General features: G+C 39.3%; 1 protein-coding gene across 9 annotated transcripts in view; it reads left to right on the top strand.

Moving 5' to 3' along the window:
* PDLIM5 (PDZ and LIM domain 5) overlaps nucleotides 1-21111 on the top strand; it is a 123026-nt gene that overhangs the window by 87808 nt on the left and 14107 nt on the right. For all 9 annotated transcript variants that reach the window (XM_088056768.1, XM_088056766.1, XM_088056761.1 and 6 more), the window contains 2 exons: nucleotides 6592-6755; nucleotides 18515-18689. In XM_088056768.1, coding sequence (XP_087912894.1) covers nucleotides 6592-6755; nucleotides 18515-18689 — 339 coding nt within the window. The remainder of the gene's footprint in view (nucleotides 1-6591; nucleotides 6756-18514; nucleotides 18690-21111) is intronic.

Below are 21111 nucleotides of genomic sequence, written 5' to 3'. Positions count from 1 at the left end.
CTGGTTTCATTCTTCCACAGCTGAAGTCCAGTTTTGGAGGGGCTTCATCTGTTTTTCTCTTCCAACTGATAGAGCTGGAAAGAGATGTGCCAGGGAGCCAGAAGTACACTGGGAGTACAGAAAGCATATAAGCCTGCCCAAAAGATCGTATCAGTGTGGATATATCAAGATTCAGGCTGAATGGCTTGAAATAAATATCCATGGATTTTTAGGGGGTTTTAAAGGTAACCTGTAAACTTGTGAAAAATGAATTTTCTCTTAAGCCATTGCAATAGCCAGGTTATCCTGGTTATTCAGGTTACTGCTACAAGGCTGTGGCATAAGGTTGTAAAGGAAGCATGTGATTTTCAGGCTGTTAGGGACATCCCAAAAAGGATATGACCTAAAATTTGGAACATGTGATGTAGCAGTACAGTTAGTCTGAGAACTCTCTGCATAAAACTGCATTTTAAAAAGGATTTTTCCAGGAATACCCAGTGTTGCCCTGAAGATAGCATACAACAAATGAGGGTAATGATTTCTGGTTTCCATATTATCATCCTTAGTCCTGAGGAAGGAGAGGTTACCAGTAGATGGAGCTGAAGAAATTAAGTTGTGTGATGTCTCGTCCTGTTAAATAAAGGTTATATGCTTTATTATTTGCTTATATGGCTCGAGGAAAAGGAGATATAAGAAGATAAATGTAATGTCAGTAAGTACATATTATTATTGAATTTCAACAAAGATCAAGCAAAAGAAATCAATTATGTCAGAAAAAAAAATTGAAACGTCAATTGACTGAACGAAAAATTGACTGTGAAACTAGGTAGTAAAATGTCTTTGCATTGCAATCTATCTAGTGACATACTATGATATGTAAACAAATGTAACGCTGAAAAGTTGTTTTAAATGTCAACTCACTTCATCCCACAATAAAATAGTTGATAAGAAAGGAGAGCTGAAATCTTATGTCCCATAACTAAAGAGACAAGTGTACAACAGAATGCAGTACCAAGGTAGCTTAGGCTTCTTTACATTATCTCTGAGGACAAACTCAGGAAGGTTGTAGCTATAATAAAAGCAGGGTGTTGATTCTGTTCTGCAGTAAGGTTCCTCCAGAAATATTTCCCTTTTGTCCCTCTCACTTTGCTGTCTCTGCTCCAAAAAGCTGGCTGTGTTAAACTGCTCTGTACTGGGTAGCTGCCAGAATACTTGACCTTTTTCTGACTTAGTAACTGGCCTGAAGTTGTGATGAACATCTACACGTTTTCTTCCCCACCAGACTCCTCTGTAATGGGTTTTTTTAGGGGTGTATAACAGCAATGCAATCTCCTACTAAGCTAAGTCTTTCATCCTAATGGCAACAGGGATAGCCTTGAGTTTATGGGGCTTGTGTGCTTTTTAACAAACTACACATATGCAGCACAGGAAATGATGTATTTAATATCTTGCATGACCAAGAATTGGAGCTCTGCCTTAAAATTAAATCTCAAGGTAGAAACACTGTGAAATTTTGGGAAACACTTGCAAGAATGGGTGTTGACAGCCCTTTTGTTTTTGGCATGGCTTTTGGTTTATCTTCCTGATACTATACTACATTCAGTTCCTTTAAAGAAATAGTAGTCTTGCCTTTTGAGGTGGACACTGGTGTTACCTCTGGGAGAATACTTAACTGAAAGGTGCTCTGAGTTATTTCTGTGTATAGAGCATTGCTTACAGAGGGGTTACTTACTCCCTCCCTGTAATTTGATACAGAAATATCTCCACCCAGATGACTTTCTCTGCTCTTTCTTTCTATTACTTTATTTTGCTTTTCTTCTCTCTCACAAGATACTGGAGCACTGTTAGGTTAAGACGAACTGTAAACACTGACTGACACCATGGGCTTGTAGTAGGGGTGGGAACAAGGTCAGCACTCAGTACTTCTTGTCTTCTGTTTCTCTGTTGTTACACCAGAAAACCCTTGCAAAAAGCCATCTGTATTTCCCTTGTTCATGGAGTTCTGTCATCATTGCCATACCTACTTTTTTCTGGTTTCCTATATATATATATTTTCAGCTATTGTGTACTTTGATACTGGACAAAATATAGCACATGATTTGTATGACAAACAATTGAGACCTGAGATCCAAGTCTCAGAGCTCCTGGCTATCTGGAGAAAGCATTTACAAACTGTCCCTTAGCTACTACGTGACCTGTCCTGTCAGCAGATTTCCTCACACTGCAGTGGATTTGTTCCAACAACTTCTACAAATGTTCTGGACAACAGAACAAGTTAGTTTAACAAGCTACTTAAACTATCACTGATAGCCACAGAGCTATTAGTAAAATACGGATGTACCAGACTGAGCTTAGGGCTCAACTGATAATTTTTACAGATGGATAGCCAGTATCTTGGGCTTGCATGGGGAAAAAGTCCAGCCAAATCCCTTGAACCTGCTTGGCAAAGGCCAATTGACTTGGCCCTTGTTATCACTTTAGTGCTCTGAGAAGTTACATAGCAGCAAGCTCAATTCCTTTTCAGTTCTTTAGTAGGTTCTCCTTTGGCTGATAACATCTCCATTATTAGCTTCCCTAAAGTTTGTGTCAAGAAATTCAGCAGGACAGCATTGTGTAGGAGTTGCCATGGAAGGATGAAGGGAGATTTACGCATCTATGTGTTTTTCTTCTCTGGTTGGATTGGTTGGTTGTTTTCTTGGGGGTTGGTTGGTTGTTTTTTTGTTTGTTTGTTTGTGAGTCAGTTTGTTTTTTGTTCTGGTGAGGGTTCTTTTTGTTTGGTTTTTTTTGGGGTTTTTGTTTTGTTTTTGTGGGTTTGGGGTTTTTGAGGGAGGGAGAAGCATCAAAACCTCTAAATACATTCAGAACATTTTTCCAGTGCAAATTTCTTAAAACGCCTCTGAAATGTGTTCAGCCTGGTCTCTGAAAAACAGATGCTTATATCATGTGTGACTTGGACCCACTTCTTCCCTCAGAGGAGGAGGAATTACTACTTGCTTTTTCTAGGGATTTTTCCCCAGTTTCCAGTTTCCAACAGTGCTTTTGTTGACCAGGAGGCAGGGTAAGGTCTGAGGAGCCTTTTGTGGGCTCTGAATAAAGTTTGCATTGGCACTGGAGCCCTGTGTGTCCCCCCAAGCCTCTCAACTGGCTCCCCAGAAATTTGTTTGTTTTCCATACACACACTTTGATAAAATAAGGCTGCACTGTGTAGTAGGAGCTGTTCTCCATGGAATTTCAGGCATGTCTGTTAAGTATAAGCTAGCATATGTAAAAAATAGAGAGGTGTCTTTGGCTTGCTTCTTTGCCAGACATTTTTCTTGGGCTGTTTTTGCAATCTGTTTCCCTTGCAACACACTTCCAGAATTATTTTGATTAATATTCCCATAGCTTATTAATCAAACTTCTCATGGGTTTTCAGGGCACAAGACTGAATCTGACAGACTCATGTTTCACCGTTCCTTCATTCTTGCAGTGTTAAAATCCCTTGCCCAAAGGCTGACAGCAGAGCATTCACAGGTTGCAGGAAATGTTGGCTTGCAGGGATGAGCCTCTTGGTTGCATTTGTTTTCATCATGGAAAAATTTGGTATTTGCTGTAAGTATTCATCAGGTGGAGAAGGAGTAGTTTAGCAGTTATGGAACAGAGTTAAAATGTTAATGCTAGAGGCAGAAGGTAGGTGTGTCATTAGTAATAGTACAAGTGTTCTGAGATTAAAATGTTCTTGACCTGAAGCTGACCTATGAGTGTCAGCTGGGAAGTCTGAGAAATATTCACACAGGACTTGGTGAATACATAAGGTTTATCATTCCTCCCTCAGCTTCCCAGTGATGACACTGAAAAGCAGGTGGGAGCTCTCTTCCATAATATATTTTCTTAAATTTCAGTATATTTTTTTGTCTCTTCAAATCCTGTATTTTCTAGATGGTGAAACTTGGGTCATCATTGTACAGTACTCTAGTGAGTCGCAAAATACTAGTGGGGATAATTGTGGCCATTGTACAGCCATTTGTAGAAGATAACTGTGTTTATGGAAAGATCCAGCGTTATATTCGTAAAGCTGGATAACAATAACTGGAGTTTGAGTGTTTCTCAGTGTAGAAAAACATGAAGTAAAGTGTTGAGGAACTAACTTTACAGTACGAATTTGAAGTTTGGCATTTAAAAGGTTGGACTTCTTATGAGGGAGACACTGCTGGGGGTGCAGTGCATCTTTGAAAGTGAGACAAAGACGGATCAGTCTTTCTGCAGACAACACTGCATGTGCACTCACAGCCAGCTGATTGGAGGCTGTAATTCCAGAAAAATGCTGCATTATTTCATGCAGCCTGCCATAGATGGGCAATATCACACAGTAGAGACTTGCCCAGCTGCAGTAGCAGCCTGCCTGTTAAATTAACAGGCTGTGCTTGTAGCTTGAGTTTATTCAATTTTTTCTTTAAAGAATCAGACATGCAACACAAAGGGTGTCCAAGTTCTATCAGAAATTTTGACCTTGAGACCAGCAACATTCTCTTGGTCAGAGTGATGGCTTCAGGCTTTTCCCTCGGGAAGCTTCTTGCTTGAGACTCCTGGCACATAAACTTTCAGAGATGATGAAAAAAAAAATCAGAGATAGCTTATACCTGGGTTTATAATTGTTTTTTAGTTTGAGATCTTTAGGATTTCACCTAATTTCTAAATGAAAGCCTGAGTGTCTCCAACATTCTGTTGCTTCAGGAACTGGCATTCCATGTTATTCACAAGCCTCAAAATTCAACCACAAAAATGGCAGTGGTAGTTTCTAGTCAGCATTGCAATGAGCCTTGTGGGCATCCATCAGAGTCTGCTTCCTTGCCATCTTCTCCCTGGAGGACACCTTTTCTGCTTGTCTGGAATCCATTTTTGCTTGTCAAGTACTCTCTGCTGTAAAAGACAGCTGCTGAGTCAGCAGGATTTTCTTATTTCTGACTGATGATTTGTATTATTTATGACATATATGTTCCAGACAAAGGCAGTAAAGAGGTGCTAGACTTGAAAAATTATTTGACCAGCAGTAATGAGCCTCTTGGATGGAGAAGGAGGAAACTTTCTTTTTTTAGCACCAACAGTGTTAACAAGAAATTCTTAAAGTTACAGTGGGGCTCTGGCCTGGAGTGGTTTTGATGGGCTACATGTCAAATATATTCAACAGTCCAGAAGGATGTTTCTGTAACAATGAAGTTGCAGGCATGCACTTTTTTCATTGTGGAAGCCAATCCTAAACTACCTTGTCATTTTCAACCACTGCTGCTACTTCACTTCAGAGGGTACTTACCTATCCTTTTTCTTTCAGTCTGCATTAGCACTTTTATGCCCTGTATCTCCACTGCCTCAAAATCTGCCTGTAATAAAGACTCGGAACATGAGTCTCAAAGGAATCTGACGTGTACTCCATTTGAGCTATACAAATGTCTTTAATATCTTTTCAACATTTGAAGATAATGGAATGCAAGGTCTCACTTTGTGCTTCACTGGGCTTGTGCCCACGGCAAATCCACCAGTGCCAGTTCAGCACAGATACTGCTGTTACCAAAAGCCTGCAATTGCCATAGCTGTTACTCATTAAACTGAGCATTCAGATTTATTCTCCAAACTGTGAATAACTTTTTTATCCCTTACTCAGAAGAAGATTGTAAATGCATGAATTTTTTACCCTGTAAATCTAGAGACAACAAAAAATTTAAAAAATGAAGGTTATGAACAGTGTTTTGGTCTCATGGTGTGTTCAAGTGATTGCATGTCATATGGGCAAGGCAGTACTGTGCATGTGCAACACTTGTAAAGTAAAAATAGCTCATGGATTTTTTACTTTACGAACTTGGCACAACCCGTAATTCTGGGAATGACCCTGGTGAAAATACGCATGGTGCACATGTGCTGTAAATTTGTTTTTCTTCAATAGAGGAAAGAATACAAGGCTTCTAGTGCCGTATATTCTTTTTAGGGGCTTAACCATTTCTTATCAATGTGTTTCCAAATTGTGCAAAATATGTTTTCAGAATGGTATTTTATGTATGTATGTTCTTTTCCTGGTTGTGGTGTACTTTTGTTTTGCAAATGACTTTCATTAGTAATTACTCCTCTACTTTGAATATTTTAAATAAAAATATTTATTTTCAGCTTCCCAAAGGCAAGTGAGAAATGAAAAATTTTCTTGCTAGCAATGTAATTAGTGGCTAGTTATACTCCAGGTGAATTGTGATTAAGTTCGGTTTTCATCATGTGTGTTTTTAAAGAGCTAAAAGAGTTCTGCCAACCCTTAAAATATAAAAGCAGCTGTAAAGTGCTCTAAAGAGACAATATAAAATATTGTGCATGTTGTTTAATGACTAAAGAAACTTACAACTCTTTTAAAATTAAAATTGTGAAGGGGTTTAGTTGACTGTAGTGACTTTTGGCAGACCTTACTCAAACGTCCAGTTCTTAGAAAGCAGCTTTAGTGTACTGTAACTACCACAGCATTGTTGGTGATGACAGACCAGTGGGTGCTGCATTGTTGGACGAGGGGTGAAGGGAATGTCACTCCACATCTCCATTTCACAAATTCTCCTGTTCTAGCAAGAATCATTTATTTACTTTTGCCTCATTTCTGAACAGTGATTCCCTGGAAGCTGCCCAGCCCACCCCGGTGAGGAGCATCCCTGCCTGCCAGGACAACGTGGATGTGAGACCTGCTCCTGCCAACACCACACCTGCTACAGTCCTCAAGCCAACGGCACCCTTGGGTTCTGCCAAGGGCTGGCAGCCTCCAAACCAAGCAGGTAACTTCCAGAGAGGCTTTTTCTTGTTCACCTAAAAGACCTTTGGGTGGCTCAGGAAAACAAACTTAACCTTGGGTGTAAAAACAAAACAAAAAACAGGCTTCAAATGGCTGTGGGTTTCGAGTACAGGCCAGTTTGCATGGCAAAGAGAAGAAAAACCAATTTAGCTATTTTAGTAAACAGGTAGCCCTTTGTAAGTAGCCTCATAGATGTAATTGGTTTCACAAACAGGCAAAATCAGTTGCCTCACACCTCTATTAAAAACATTCATACCAATCAATTATATGTATATACACCCCACAGTTTCATCTTGGTGCTTCCCATGTGACTGTAGATTCAAGTATATTCCATGCTATTTCAGGTAGGAATATCGACATGTGTTGACATTATCCATATACATGTGTTTTCCAAGTGATCTTTTCCAAAGTACTAATTAATTTAAAAAAAAAAAGAAAAAGAAAAGGCTGAAGCATTAGAGTGTTTATGCATTTGACATCTGTAGTTTTTATTTGAGCAGGGTGCCAGATAATTACATAGGTTTGGTTACAGAGATTTGTGTAAAAGTTCTTGCAAGGAGAATTCACATAGCTAATACCTTTGAATTAACTTAGGTGACTTCTAACCCTTTGAACCCACACCAGAATGTTTTCTATCTGGAAAGTATTCTGTTTTATTTATGAGCACTCCTATGTTACTAGATAATACAGATATGTTTATATGTGTAACTGTGTACTTAGGTTTTCATAGTATTGCATGCAGTAGTTACTTGGGGTAATTTTTGAAGGTGAATCAGTCTTTGGTGCTGAATTAAACTCATGTAGTAATTTAAAAGGATCTGGGAAATCTAATATTAAGCTTTAATTTCAGCTTTTTCTTGTTAATATGAGATGAATAGTCTTGATTCTCTTCGTGACAGAATCAATTATGCTAAATAGCTCTATTTGTTAATTTGTTTTTGTTCTGTGTAAGGGTTTTCCTTCTTTAGAAGTATATCCAGTCCCAAAATGGAGCTTATAGAGGCCCTGGTATAAAATAAAGAAGAAAAATATGGTGTTAATGCTGCATGTTTTATAATGGCTTTGGCACTTTTGATTGAATGACTGCTGTGGCTGGTAACAAGTTGATGTATATTGACTGGGCTGTGCAGTTCTGTAGGAAGCCTCAAGATGGCAATGCACTGTCATTGCTGTACTTTCCTGGCAAATACCGAGTCTACTAATGTGGACAAGGTAAAGACTTCCTAAAATTTAGATCAGTTTAATTCTAGCATTGTTTTACTTCTCTGAGTTAGCTAGTATTAGAAGGGGGGAAAAAAACCTCAAAAGGAACAGTAACAATAGAAGCCCCAACACTTTTTAAAGTTAGGTTTTTTGGTAGCGTGTGTGCTTAAGGCAAACTTTTGTGGGAATGTCATAAACCTGCATTTTTCTAAGTGACTGGTTGTGCTTCACATTTGATGTAGCTTTATGTCTCACCAAGTGATGAATTATTTCACTTGCTTAGAAACCACCCATCAGTTTGGGGTTTCTGTAGTACCACACTCATTTTTAATATGTTGGTAGCTTGGTATGTTTCGTGTGTTTAATGTTTCACTGCTATATTGTACTGGTGTACTCTGGTATTAATAGGAGTCAAATGTTTGAAATAGCCTTTTTTTGGTTTTTTAAGATGTTCACGAAGGAGAAAGATTTAAAGAGATTAATTAAACTACACTTGATTCTGTAGTACTCTGAAAATCTATGCCTTTGCTCTTGTGTAATGTGAAAACTTCTTTTTTTACATCAGAGATATTGAGTAGGCAGGTGAGGGGGAAAGCCATGAGGAGAATTTTTGATTGTTAGATTCCAGAACAGCTTAAAGAAAGCTTAGAAAGTTAATACTGCCAGAGAAGCTGGTGGACAGAAATGGTCATTAGGGTTTCAGCTTTGTGCTCCCTTGATGAAGGGTTCTGAGATGCACAGCTTAAGTTCCAAAGAAGCAAAGCTGTTATCTCTCGCCAGAAATATTGGGGGAGCCAGAAATAAAAGCTGTAGGAGAGAGAGGCATTGAAGACTCAGAGTTCCTTAAAACTGGAAAGTACAGGGAAGATAATACAGCAGTGTGAATGGCAACTGCCCAGGAATTAACAGGATGGGAGAAGGTACCATGTCCCAGGTGCCAGAGGAGCTTCAGTTAACATTTGCCTCTTAGGAACACAGAGTCACCATGGGAAGCCAGTCTGTGCTTGCCCCCTGTAGGTGGAACAGCAGTCAGAGAGGTAAAATTGTTACAATAATTGAATGTTTTGATAAAATTAATCAGATGTTGAAGAAAAAGAAAGATAATAAGTGTTTCAAAGAATGCTTGGACTTCAGTTCTGCTGTTTGCAGTCTGTGAGCATAAAGTTTTCCTTAAAGTAAAATTGCCAGTGCTTCACAGGCCAAACAAAATTTAGCTTCATAGGCCATAGGCCTGTCAAAGTTTTAGACCAAAAAACCCTTTGATTTCATAGCTGAAGTCTACCTTAGGAAATAATTAGAAGGAAGATAGAGTCTTATGTAAATGCATAGCAGTATGATATTAATAGCAGAAGTTTATTGGGAGCACAGTTTTGTAGCTGTAATACCACTCACCCTTCTTATGAATATTGTTTCTAACACCAAGATGTTTCCAAATCAAAACAGGCATGTCATAGGATTTTGTTTGTGCCTGGGGAAGCCCTAAGATGCTGACTGATGGTGTGGCATGAAGATTAGCAGTGATTTTATTAAGTTGTCTGACTATAGAGGTCATTTGGGTAGACACAGTAGACATGAGTAGACAGCGTCTTTTCAATTATTAGCTGGAATCTCTTTCTTGTATAGGCCACCCAGAGAATACCTTTTTTTTTTTAAAAAAAAAAGTATTATGGCTTTTTTTTTTTAGCTTCAGTTGATTATGTTGATTATTGTTAGCTTTTTTTTTTTCTTTTGAGATTGTGCAGAGATGTCTGAAGGTGTCAGAGGGATTAATTTGTTGTAGTTGACATATGAGCTATTTCATGACCAGGCAACAGGATGCTCCAAGTTGAATGGCTGAGATGGTGAACCTGGAGATGCTTCAGGGATTGGGTTTCTCTCTACAGAAGTCAGTCATGATCCACAGGGATCTCACAATGATAACACATTTATGCCTGAATTATCCTCACTGGCTGTGGGGGCCATTTATGGAGTAGCCATGAATGCTACTATGCTAGTGGCCCAGTGTGCTGGTAACGGAGATTTTAGTCCTTTTTGGAACAAATCCTAATATTACAGGATTCCTCAGTGGTTTGCAAGAGGAAGTGAGGGGTGGCTGCCTCATGCTTTCTTTCAAGGCATGGGTAAGAAGCTCAGTAATCTTCAATCTTTTTTCTATTGTTGAAACAAGTGAAAACACACCGTTACCGTGTGTTATGTGTGCAGACATATAGGCAGAAGATTTTTACAAGATAGTATTAAATTCAAAGAATGAAATAACCCAGAGCATCCTGGCTACATTGCAGTGAGCTATTTTACCATTTGATAACTAACTATGACTCTACACTTAGGTAGCATTGCTCACCCCCAAGGAAGCCCAAGGCATTTGCTATCCTGGGCAAGGACACGGTGCATGGCTTTTCCATGACACAGGAATGGCTTTCACTCGCCACTGCCAAGCAGCCACCTCGTGGCTGAGAGATGACAGCTGCTTGTCAGCATGCCGTAACATTCCATGGCAACTTGAAAGGAAGTGAGTAGCATCGTGGCGAATTGAAACTGCCGGGACAATTCCAGAAGGTGTAATTGCCTGGTAGGCGCAGCTCCACCAACTGGAGTCAGTCTAGGAGCCAAACTGTTCTCACGGAGAGCGTAGCAGGATCTGTGATGGTCAGAAGTGGTCAGGACTTCCGATGTTACGTTTCTCACGTGAAATTGCTTTCCCTTTCCTGACATCTTTCGAATGCTGTTGCTGAGGGGTGAGCTGCTGATGCATGGGGACCGTAGGGGTGTCTGCCAGGCACAGCACTGCCAGCCCCACACCCTGCCTTCCAGTACAGGAGCTGGGCAGGCAGCATGCAGCTTGCTTGCTGGGGTCCTGTGGGATGGAAGGGGCCTGTGGGGAGCTGTTACAGCTGGTGGCCAGAAAGGCTGATTTTCTTGGAGAGTTTCATTGCAGTCCATGCCCTTTGTTCCTCCTAGGCTTTGCAGCTGAGTTAGAGGAGTGGGATAGGGAAGGTTTGTGGTAGATGCACTCAAAGCTTGTGTTTTAAGTGACCCTTTACTCAGATGTGCTAGTTTCTTTATTCCCAGGGTCTCTCTCAGCCTGGTATCACTGGGATATATAATCCCCTTCCAGCAGAGCTGCTAGGGAATGTCAGCATATTTTGCAATATGCACAACTGTCAATTGCCTAATCCTGAGCAAGCACATGTGTTAAGCACATGATTCCTTCAGGAGAGGGAACACACTTAGAAACAAGCTGCAAGCACATAAAAAGTACTCCCCAGACAAGTTTGTTTTAAAAATTCTTCTATTTCCTTGAAGTTGTTTTAATGTACTTGGTAGCCTTGAATTTACCTCCTCTAGCTTTCTTGCTGCATTTTATTTTTTTATATCCCATTCCCTCAATAATGTTAAAATTTTAAAAGCAAAAGAAAATGCAAGCCTGTTCCTAGGCATGACTGGACATGGTGCTCTACTGGCAGTTTGAGTCTTTGTTTCCTTCCTTGCTACTTGTTCTGCTACTTATTTATGTAGAGAAAGTGGGATAAAAATGCAGATTATATCAAACTGTGGAATTTGGCCATCAGGGCAAACAGTATGGAGCTGTGGAAGGCACTGAGATACATTGTGCTATCACAAAATGCTTGTACTGCCAGTAAGTCATTATGGGATTAAGTACTATAAAGGGATGGACTGCAGCACTTTTTGTCCTTGTCATTTTTCTTTTTCTGTGTTTCATTTGTAATTGCTCCAGCCCCTGTATCAACTCTTGATTTTATAGATTATACAGGGCTGGGTGAGTTAAGTTGATAGTTTAGGGAATACTTCTGCATGGAAAAAGCAACCAAACTATTGTCACCATCACCATGTTCATAAAGTTCTGAAATTTTGTTTTTAGGCCCTCTCATATTAATTTGTTTCCTTTGTGGAACAGGAATTTAAAGGCAAGGACTAATTATAGGAGTTCCAAGGAGCTGCTTGCCTCTTGAGGATCGTGGTCTGAATATGGGGAAAAAACAGGGTTAACACTGCTAAGTCATTAAGACATATTCTTGCATTTTTGGTAAGGCCTCTGTTAAAAGTAGGTCCCAAAATATAAACAGTTCCATTACTTTTCACTGAAAAAGATAGTTAAAGGTTGCTGCTCCATGATGTAGCCACCATTCATGACATCAGAAAGCCTTCTCCATAAAGGTGTTATGATTGACAGGTCAAAACACTAAACCTTTCTGATTCTGGTCTGTGGACTGTAATTAATTTTTCATCTAATCTAAATTATTATATTGTCATGTGACAGCAAACCACAAGAGTTTGTTCTTACAAGTTAATTAATGTGAAGTCACTTAGCCAAGCAAAAGCCATTGTGAAGCCAGAGTAATTTATAAATGTTAATCTTAACTTGTTGGCAGTATGAAATTGTAACTCCTGTAGAGTGGTGAAAAACTGAGTGTGTTTCTAAAACTTGAATGTTTATTTTTAAGATGGGGCAGATGATGCAGATGATGTACCACCTGGTTTATAGAGATAGAATGGCCTGGTATATACAGCACAAGATCTGCTGAATAGAAACTCGGCTTTTCTGTTACAAACATGACCTTAGACAATTTTCCTGTGTTTTGGTTTTGCCAAATTAGCGTGCTATTGCACCAAGTTGCACACTTAAATGAATTGTTTGTATTAGTTTGACAGATGTGTGTTTCTTTGTGTTCCTTTAAACAGAGACGCAGAGATTTTTTGGCTCTATGGTTATTTCACACACATCAAGTGGGAACATTCACTGACTTCCAAAATTCAATGTTCATTGTCTTTGATTTGTTAAAAAGTAACTTCTTGTCACAGACTGGCTTTCCAGATCAGTTCCTCTCCATTAGCACCAGCTCAGAGCAGTGATGTGTCCTGTTCAGATGCACAAGTGTAGGGCATCCAAGAATTATGCCTAATATTTGTTCAGCAAATGAAAAGCCAGTATTCCTCTGGTAAATGCATTCTTATTGGAATTCAGTGTTAAGCATCAGCTTCACAAAACTGACAGGTAATTTACATGAGACTGGACAGACATGCTCTCAAGAGTTCAGAATAGGAACTAAAAGCAAGGGAGACAAAATCTTAGCTGCAGAAAGCTACCAAATGGGTTTCTATACTGCCACTTCAGAGAAATGCAACACTATAGTACGGGACTTGGTTTTTTTTTCTTTCTCCTCGAGCCACTTTTTTGATAAAAGCCATGCCAGTTGTGCCAAATTTGTGATGGTATGTGATGTAACAAATCAGAAGGAGACAGGCTGAGCAAGCCAAAACCACCATACTCATTTTAATTAAGATGCTTTACAGCTAATTTACCCAGAGCCTTTCCAGTTGAAAGCCTGGTTACTAACACAGGAATTGTTCCCTCTGGTTGCAGGGGCTGTGAAATGGGGCCGAGGTGGCACCTGTTTTGATTTTCCACGGGTGCATACTAGCTTTCACCCGGCATTTAAAGACATGATAATGTCCTGTTCTGCCTTTCATCAGCAAAAGGAGTTTAGCTCTGGCTGTGCTTCCAAGACTTCATAAGAAACAAAAGAAACAGCTACAGAATATGGGGGCTGAACTTTGCATCTGTTGAGGGAAGTTTTTTGAGGTTTTGTTTTGTTTTTTTATCACCTTGTACTTGTCCTGTAGCATTCTGCCCTGAACTTGTGTGATTTCGTGTGGACCTGGGAGTGGACGGGGTGTAACATTCAGCCAGTGCAGTGAGCTGATAACAGAACTTTTCAATTGCTTCATCTGGCCATCTGTTTGGTTTTGAGGGAAGCAACAGGAAGATTTCTTACACTACAGATATATTAAGAAAAGTCAGAAAATTGGACGTATGAAGCTTTATATTTTCCATTTATAATACAGTAGTTTGATTGCAGTGTATAAATCACTGAGAACACTAAAATGAAGTTCTGGCACTCCCACTGCTTCAAGTAGCATTGTTATTTATAGATATTACATGAAGGCTGATGTTATGTTTAAGTGAGCGTTAAACAGTTCAGGCTGTTGTATTGTTGCTACGCACCAGAGAACCTCTGTCAAAGTGACTTTGGCACCACTGTGTATCCGCCTTTCTCCCTTTGTCTTCCAAACCTTTCAGCAGTGTTTGCAGTTATCCATGTGCTCAGCGATGGAACAACCTATTGTTAGACTAACAAGGGCAAAGTCACACTGGGATTTTTAAAAAAGGAAAAAAAAAAGGCAGTTCTTTACCCTGCCTAAAAGATGTTAAATATTAAACTAGCCATACCAAGGAGTTTAGTGAAAGCAAACACTGTGGGTTTGCTAAACTTAAACCTAATAAAGTAGAAAGTTAATAGTCAGGTACAGAGTGTTTTTGATTTTAGAAAAAAACAAAACAGCAATGACAATACATCAACGTAAATCAACAGTGCTTTAGAATGTTTAATTAAAAAGAGTGAAGGTGAAGTGAAGCCTACAAAACTCAGAAATTTGGCTACAGACATCTTGTCATGACTTGCAGAACCCAAACCTCTCTGGTACTCAGGTCAGAAAAGCTCCTGCTGGTGTGTATAATTCTTATAAATTATTTATTTTATTTATTAATTGTATTTATTTATTTTAGTTTTAAATCCTCAGACCACCCACAAAAGTTGTTGTGCTTTGTCCCATTTCAAGCAGAGCTGGCAACAGGAAAATATGGGCTGAGATTGTGTCATCAGGAGGCCGATTTCCCTTCCCATTACTAATCAGTCACCATTTGCAATTAAAAATGTGCATGCACCTTGACACTTCTTGGATACTGGGGCATCTATCTCCCCAGTACTCCTTGAGAACAAAGCTGCTGATTGGATGTGTAAAATATAAAAAGCCAAATATAAAACACAAACTATAGGAGATCTCAGACTGGTTGCCAAGAGTTGAGAGGTTTTCATGGAGATTGGGTGTAAAGATTTGTACCTGGTTTGACATTCCTCATGTGCCCTGGTATAATCATCTCATTGCAAGAAAAAAACCACCTGCATCAGTTTTCTGGGCCTGATGTTTTTGAATCAAATGGCTGTGTTTCAATCTGAAAGATTTCCAAGGGAATAGAGAAGAGAAAGGAGGGGAAGAGAATACATGAACTCAGAGTATCCCCTTCCTCTCTGCAGTAAAATCATCTTGTCCACAGGAGTGTTAAACTTGCTGTTAAAGTAGAAGGATATATGGGAAATATCAGTGTTCTATCTAAACAAGAAAACAGGCCTGATATTTGAAATTCTCTAGCTACAAGAGGAGGAATATTTTGGGAAAAGTACTGACAATTCATACTTTGGGAATTAATAGTGGTTTTTTTTAAAAATGAAAGGCAAACCAAATAAACAAAAATGTCACCACCAACAAAAAAATGGTCTGTGGGTTGCTGTGGAAGTAATGACCCTTTGGTGAAATTACTGAAGTGTTAAAGGTATGTTTGTGACCTGTGAAAAGACAGAAGTGGCCAATAAAAGCTATCCTCCGGATGGTAATCAGAAGGAAATGAGGAAAATAAAAGGCTCAGGCAAATCAAGCAGTGAGGAAGGGAGAATGATCTATGGTGAATAAAAAAGAAATAAATCTAGAGAACTGTAGAAGGTTTACAAAGAAGCCAGTATATCAAATAAGGTATTTGATATAGGTATAGATATTAGAGTACTTTACTGGTGTATTTTCTTTAATAAGGGTATGGCTCTGAAGGCAAAGGAAGCAGACTGACTCCTTTTAGAATAAAAATCTGAACTGAAAGAAGCTCGAGTGCACTTCAGAGAAGGAATAGAGGGGAACGAGACTGTGCAAGACCAACAAGGTCTTAATGTGATTACTAGCAAAGAGAGAGAGAGAATCCTTGTGAGAATGCTGTGGGCACAAATTGGGAGCCTGGGCAGGAAGTTTCCTCAACACTAAATGCCCAGCTTAGATTTGCTCAGGTCACAGCTCTTGCTTGACACATTATTAATTTGTGTGGTTTCTATTATGTTTTACTTAAAATAGAGTTTTTGTTATAACATGATGGACTATCTCCTCTCACTTTTTAGTGCTTTAAATAACTTGGAAATGACTGATCTGACAGCTTTGTAGAGAAGGTTTAAATAGACAAATTCTCCTCCTGGCCAGTAGTAACTTTGAAGTTAGGGTAGTGTTCGGAAAAGCATCATTCATAAAAACAGCAGTAATGAAAGCTGTAATGAGACCAAAGAAAAGGGGGCAATTGTGATGTTTGTCCTTTCTTTTTTTTTCCCGCCCTTAAGCAAGCAGAAAGACTTTTTTTAACTACCCAGTGCAAACTAGACAGCTGATGTGTCTGAATGGGCTTTGGGATTCAGTAGATAACCCAAACAGAAATTAGCTACACACTAGAAGCTATGCTGCAATTTGATTTATGGCAAAAGCAGTCTTCAAACAGATTTGGGTTTAGTGTGTATTCCTGTCTTCTCATGAAATTGGATCTGAAAATTGAAAAAACATGTGTGATGACAGAGGAGGAAAGTGCTATTAATCAACACCACTTTTGTTCATGTCTTCAAAGCTGTTCTGCCACCTTTTTCATTTTTATCTCTTACTAGGTTTTCAGCTTAGCAGGCATTTGTAATCAAAAGTGAGATACAGTAGCAGAGTGACTTGTTCAAGATCAAGTGCCTCTATTCCTAAATTCTTTCCACTCAGGAATGTGGAATGTTTCAAGATAACATAAAAATAACAAAGATGTTATTTTTTCAAGATACTGTAAATTCATTAATTATACATGAAATACATACTTGTTTTAAAAAAGTGAAAAGAAGTAAAACTTAAAAAAGCAACCCTTATAAATTGTTATACTTTTTGCTACATAAGGTAAAGGATCTAAAAATATATCAGTCTTGAAATTACCTGATTTGAGAAATTTTGGTAAACCAACCACTTAAACAACAACAAAAAAAGATATGAGTATATTTCTTCTTCATACACAGAGTAACCAAAAGTAGGTAATGAGCCTGTATCAGCAGGTTAGTACCTAGTCTAATTATAGTACAAAAGCTTTGGTGTTAAGCAGGATTTCTCTTCCATATGTGTTGTCTTAGCGTACATGTGAGTAGAGGAAAGGATTGCTAAAGTTCATGGTAGTGTTTTGATTAAACTGTGTAGTGCTTGGCTATAGTCTGTAAATAGCACAATATTGGCATTTATGTTGGATTTTTCTGTGGATTTAGTGTTGCTTAAATCTATCTTCTTTGTGAATTAGTATGGCACTTCTCTTTCAGCAGGGAATGCAGTGTTTTGCCTGAAAAGGACTTGCAACATTTCTGTAGGACAGAGGCTGATCAGCATTATGTTAATGGAGATGAACAGAAAAAAAATATCATGTTTTTCCTGGAAGATACAAAAAACAAGAGAGGTCAAATAGCACAAAGATTAACAAATCCACAAACAAGTTTCTTTGCAAAGCTGCATAGCAGTGCCTTGACCCTGGTGTTGGAGAGCTGCATCTCTGCAGCAGAGGCATCATTGTGCACTGTGTGATGTCTCGGTCATTACTTGGTTGTTTGCCTCTGAGTTTCCACTTGGGTCTTAATTTCACTCTTTGATTTACAAGGTTTAGCAAGGCTGTACTAAAGCCAGGGCACCAAGTAAACACTCCAGGTTTCTTTTGCCTGTGGTTGCAAACAAAAGGCTACAGAAATGTGGGCATTTTTTATAATGTACTTGAAAAAGAAAGATACCTCCTCTTGAAAGGAATAACACATCCCATAAGCCCATGTTGTTGTAGCTTGTATGTTAGCAAGGTACATATATCAATAGAGGGAAAAGAAAAGCAGAGGAAAAGAGTTTGTTTCTTCACTACCCTTAAAACAGTATCGTTTGTGCCTTTTGTTTTTGTAAATGCATTTTTCAAACTCCATAAAAGCTTGTCTGTTCTCCAGCTCTAAAAACCTGAGTACACATGGAAGTGTGTAGCGTATACGTTTCTGAAAATGTCAGGGTTTTATTTGTGTCATACTTTTATAAGGAGGATGTGAACATGACCTTTGGAGTGCTTCAGATTGGCAGAATCCACTGATCTAGGCCAGTGTTTAATTTCAATGTAGAAACAAATTTTGCTTGTTTTAAATTCCTACACATGTATTGAATGTATGTTCTTGTTCAACCTGTTAGTAATGATGTATGACCAATTGCACTCACTGTGAAATTTTTTGTGTAGGTATGTCATTTTCTCCTGCCTCTGTTCATGCACTGATGTTCTTGGCTTCAGCTTTTGTATCTAAAGCAAAATAATGCCTTCACAGGTTGTATATTCTTTTACCTAACTTCTTCAACATGTTAAAATTTGTCCACTACCTCTCCAAGTTAGCCAAAACCATTCTGTGTTATTTCACAGACATTTCATAAAGTAGGTAGGATTTTCTTGGTAACTTGTTGGGGAGAAGGGGAAAATGAGTGCTTTTTAGTATGTTCCTTCCAGGAGGCAGGTATACACTGGACAATGATGTTAGGCAAATGCTGTTGGTCGTTTGTATTTCAAGTTAATTTACTTGGTACTGAAAGATGGTCCTCTAAATGCTTTTGGCATTCTTTCCCCAGCTCCTGTCAGTGGATGGGCATCAAACAGTATTAAATCACCTGGAAAAACTGCCCCGAGTGAAAAACCTGCAACAACACCCCAGCTAAATGAGCAAGACACGTTGGTTCAGCGAGCGGAGCATATTCCAGCGGGGAAGCGCACTCCCATGTGTGCACACTGCAACCAGGTCATTAGGTGTGTATCTGCTTGCTGGGGCCACTCTTTGGGATGTGCAGAATTGGCTCTATGGCCAGGCCCAGAGTGGTGATGAATGGAGCAAAATCCAGTTGGCAACTGGTCACCAGGGTTGCTCCCCAGACTCGTTATTGGAGCATGTCCTGCTTAATATCTATATCAATGATCCAGACTGGGATCAAGGGCACACTTAGTCGCACTTAGCAGGTGACTAAATTGAGCTGGAGTGTTGGGGAAGGCCCTGCAGAGGGATCTGGGCAGGCTGGATTAATGGGCTGAGGTCAGTTTTATGAGGTTCAATAAGAGAAAGTCTTGTGTTTTCCACTTGAGTCACAAACAACCCCAGGCATCACTACAGGCTGGGGCAGAGTGGCTGCCTGGCAGAAAAGGACCTGGGGCTGCTGGTTAACAGCAGCTGAACATGAACCATGAGTATGCCCAGGTGGCCGAGAAGGCCAGTGGCATCCTGGCCTGTATCAGCAACCAGCAGGACTGGGGCAGTGGTTGTCCCCCTGTGCTCAGCACTGGAGGCCACGCCTCAAGTGCTGGGGAAGGGTCTGGAGCACAAATCCTATGAGGAGCAGCTGAGGGAGCTGGGGGTGTTCAGGCTGGAGAAAAGGAGGCTCAGGGGGCACCTTACCCCTCTCTACAACTGCCTGAAAGGAGGTTGCAGTGACATGGAGGTTGGTTCAAGGGAATCAGCAGGTTTGTAGTCAAGTCAGCAGTCAATAGTACTTTAATCATTCTTTTATCATCTGGAAATAATATTCCTCAAGTGATAGGACATAGCCACGAGATGTGATGGGGGAGGTTTAGATTGGATATTAGAGAAAATTTTTTCAGCAATAAGGTTGTCCAGCACTTGAACAGGCTGCCCAGGGGAGGTCTTGGAGTAACAATCCTGGAGGTATTCAAAAGACGTGTAGATGTGGAACTTACAAACATGACTTGGTGGACTTAGCAGTGCTGAGTGAGCAGTTGGACTTTATGATCTTATAGGTCTTTTCCAACCTAAAAAAATTCTATGATTCTTTTCATCCTGCAGCTTCTCTCACAGCAGGGCTTTGTTTTGCTTCCGTGGGTTTTGATTCTTTTGTCACAAGTGGTTTAGGGCTTCATTTCGGTAATGCGAAACACTGTTTTCATGTGTGGTTTATCTAACGAAACCAAGAATGAAACTACTTTGGAGGAAAAATACTGTGAACTGCTAACAATCACAGTCTTACAGTCCGTTTTACAGATAACCAGAAAGCTGAGTGGAATGGAGTAAATGTAAGACCAAAGAAAAGCAAGTTAGTTTTCACGTATATACCCATTCCAATAGAACTGGGACTATTAGCTAGTTGGAAACCAATCAGAGAGCATAGCCTTAGAAAGACTAATGTTGATTTCTAAAGTGTAGTTTCAAACTGAGAAGAAGAAAAATAACATCCATAGAAGAGAAGCAAGAGATTTTTTAACAATTACTAGAACTGGATTTATAATAATTTCCTACACTGCTGGATTTCAAGCTCTTTGATGGGCTCTCTGGCCTTTGGACATTACGGTAGCTATTGTCCATGACTTGTATGACATGGGTAGAAAACATTAAGCAAAACAAACACAAGTTTGCCAATAGAGATTAAATTAAATAAGTTCTGCTGATCCCAAAAGATATCCTACCATTAGCCAGAATTTTGTATGGAGGAAGAATTTAATCTGGGTTGCATTGTTGAGTCAGTGATTTCTGACAATTAGTCATGATTGTCTCATTCAGGGAATTGTAACTGCTTTTATTGCCAGTGTGCAAATCATCCTCATTTTCATCCACCATTTTATTTCTTCCCTAAAATATAAATCTCTTAGGATTATTGAAAGAAATACATTCTTCAAAAGTGTTTTATTCTTGCTTATTCAGTCATTTGTATTGTTGAACTACAAGGGGAAAGTAATGGTTTTTTAATAGTATTTTTTTATTTATCTATATCCCATGTTTTCAATAGACAGAATAGGAGAGCCTGCATTATGTTTCACCATGATTAAAGAAAGAGACTTCTTTGATTAGAAAGTTCTGAAAAATGAGGAATTCCATAAGCTGTATAATTTTCATTCATTGTAATAGAAAATCAGCCTTTCCACCATGGGTTTTTGTAGCCTCTTGAGCCCTGGCTTGGATTCAGAACCAGACAATGTAAATCACTTGATCTTTAGGGATTAACCGAGTCCAGCTTGTTTGCTTCCATGAGATTTCTGTTGTGGTAGTTCACTACCAGTTCAGTTAGCACCTAATTTTAGAAGACTCTTTACTAATGGATCTGTGATGTTTTGGAAAAGTTATTCCTATTCCACTGGATATGTCAAGGAAATAAGAATATATGAACCCAACCCCCTTGAAGCAATAGAAAATGCTTACGCACCTTTCCAACACAGGTGCAGCTATGCA

This window comes from Pseudopodoces humilis, chromosome 6, assembly GCF_049639895.1.
Source record: "Pseudopodoces humilis isolate 2021_Gansu_Grassland_sample_001 chromosome 6, ASM4963989v1, whole genome shotgun sequence".
NCBI lineage: Eukaryota > Metazoa > Chordata > Aves > Passeriformes > Paridae > Pseudopodoces > Pseudopodoces humilis.
This window is presented reverse-complemented; position numbering and strand designations above follow the sequence as displayed.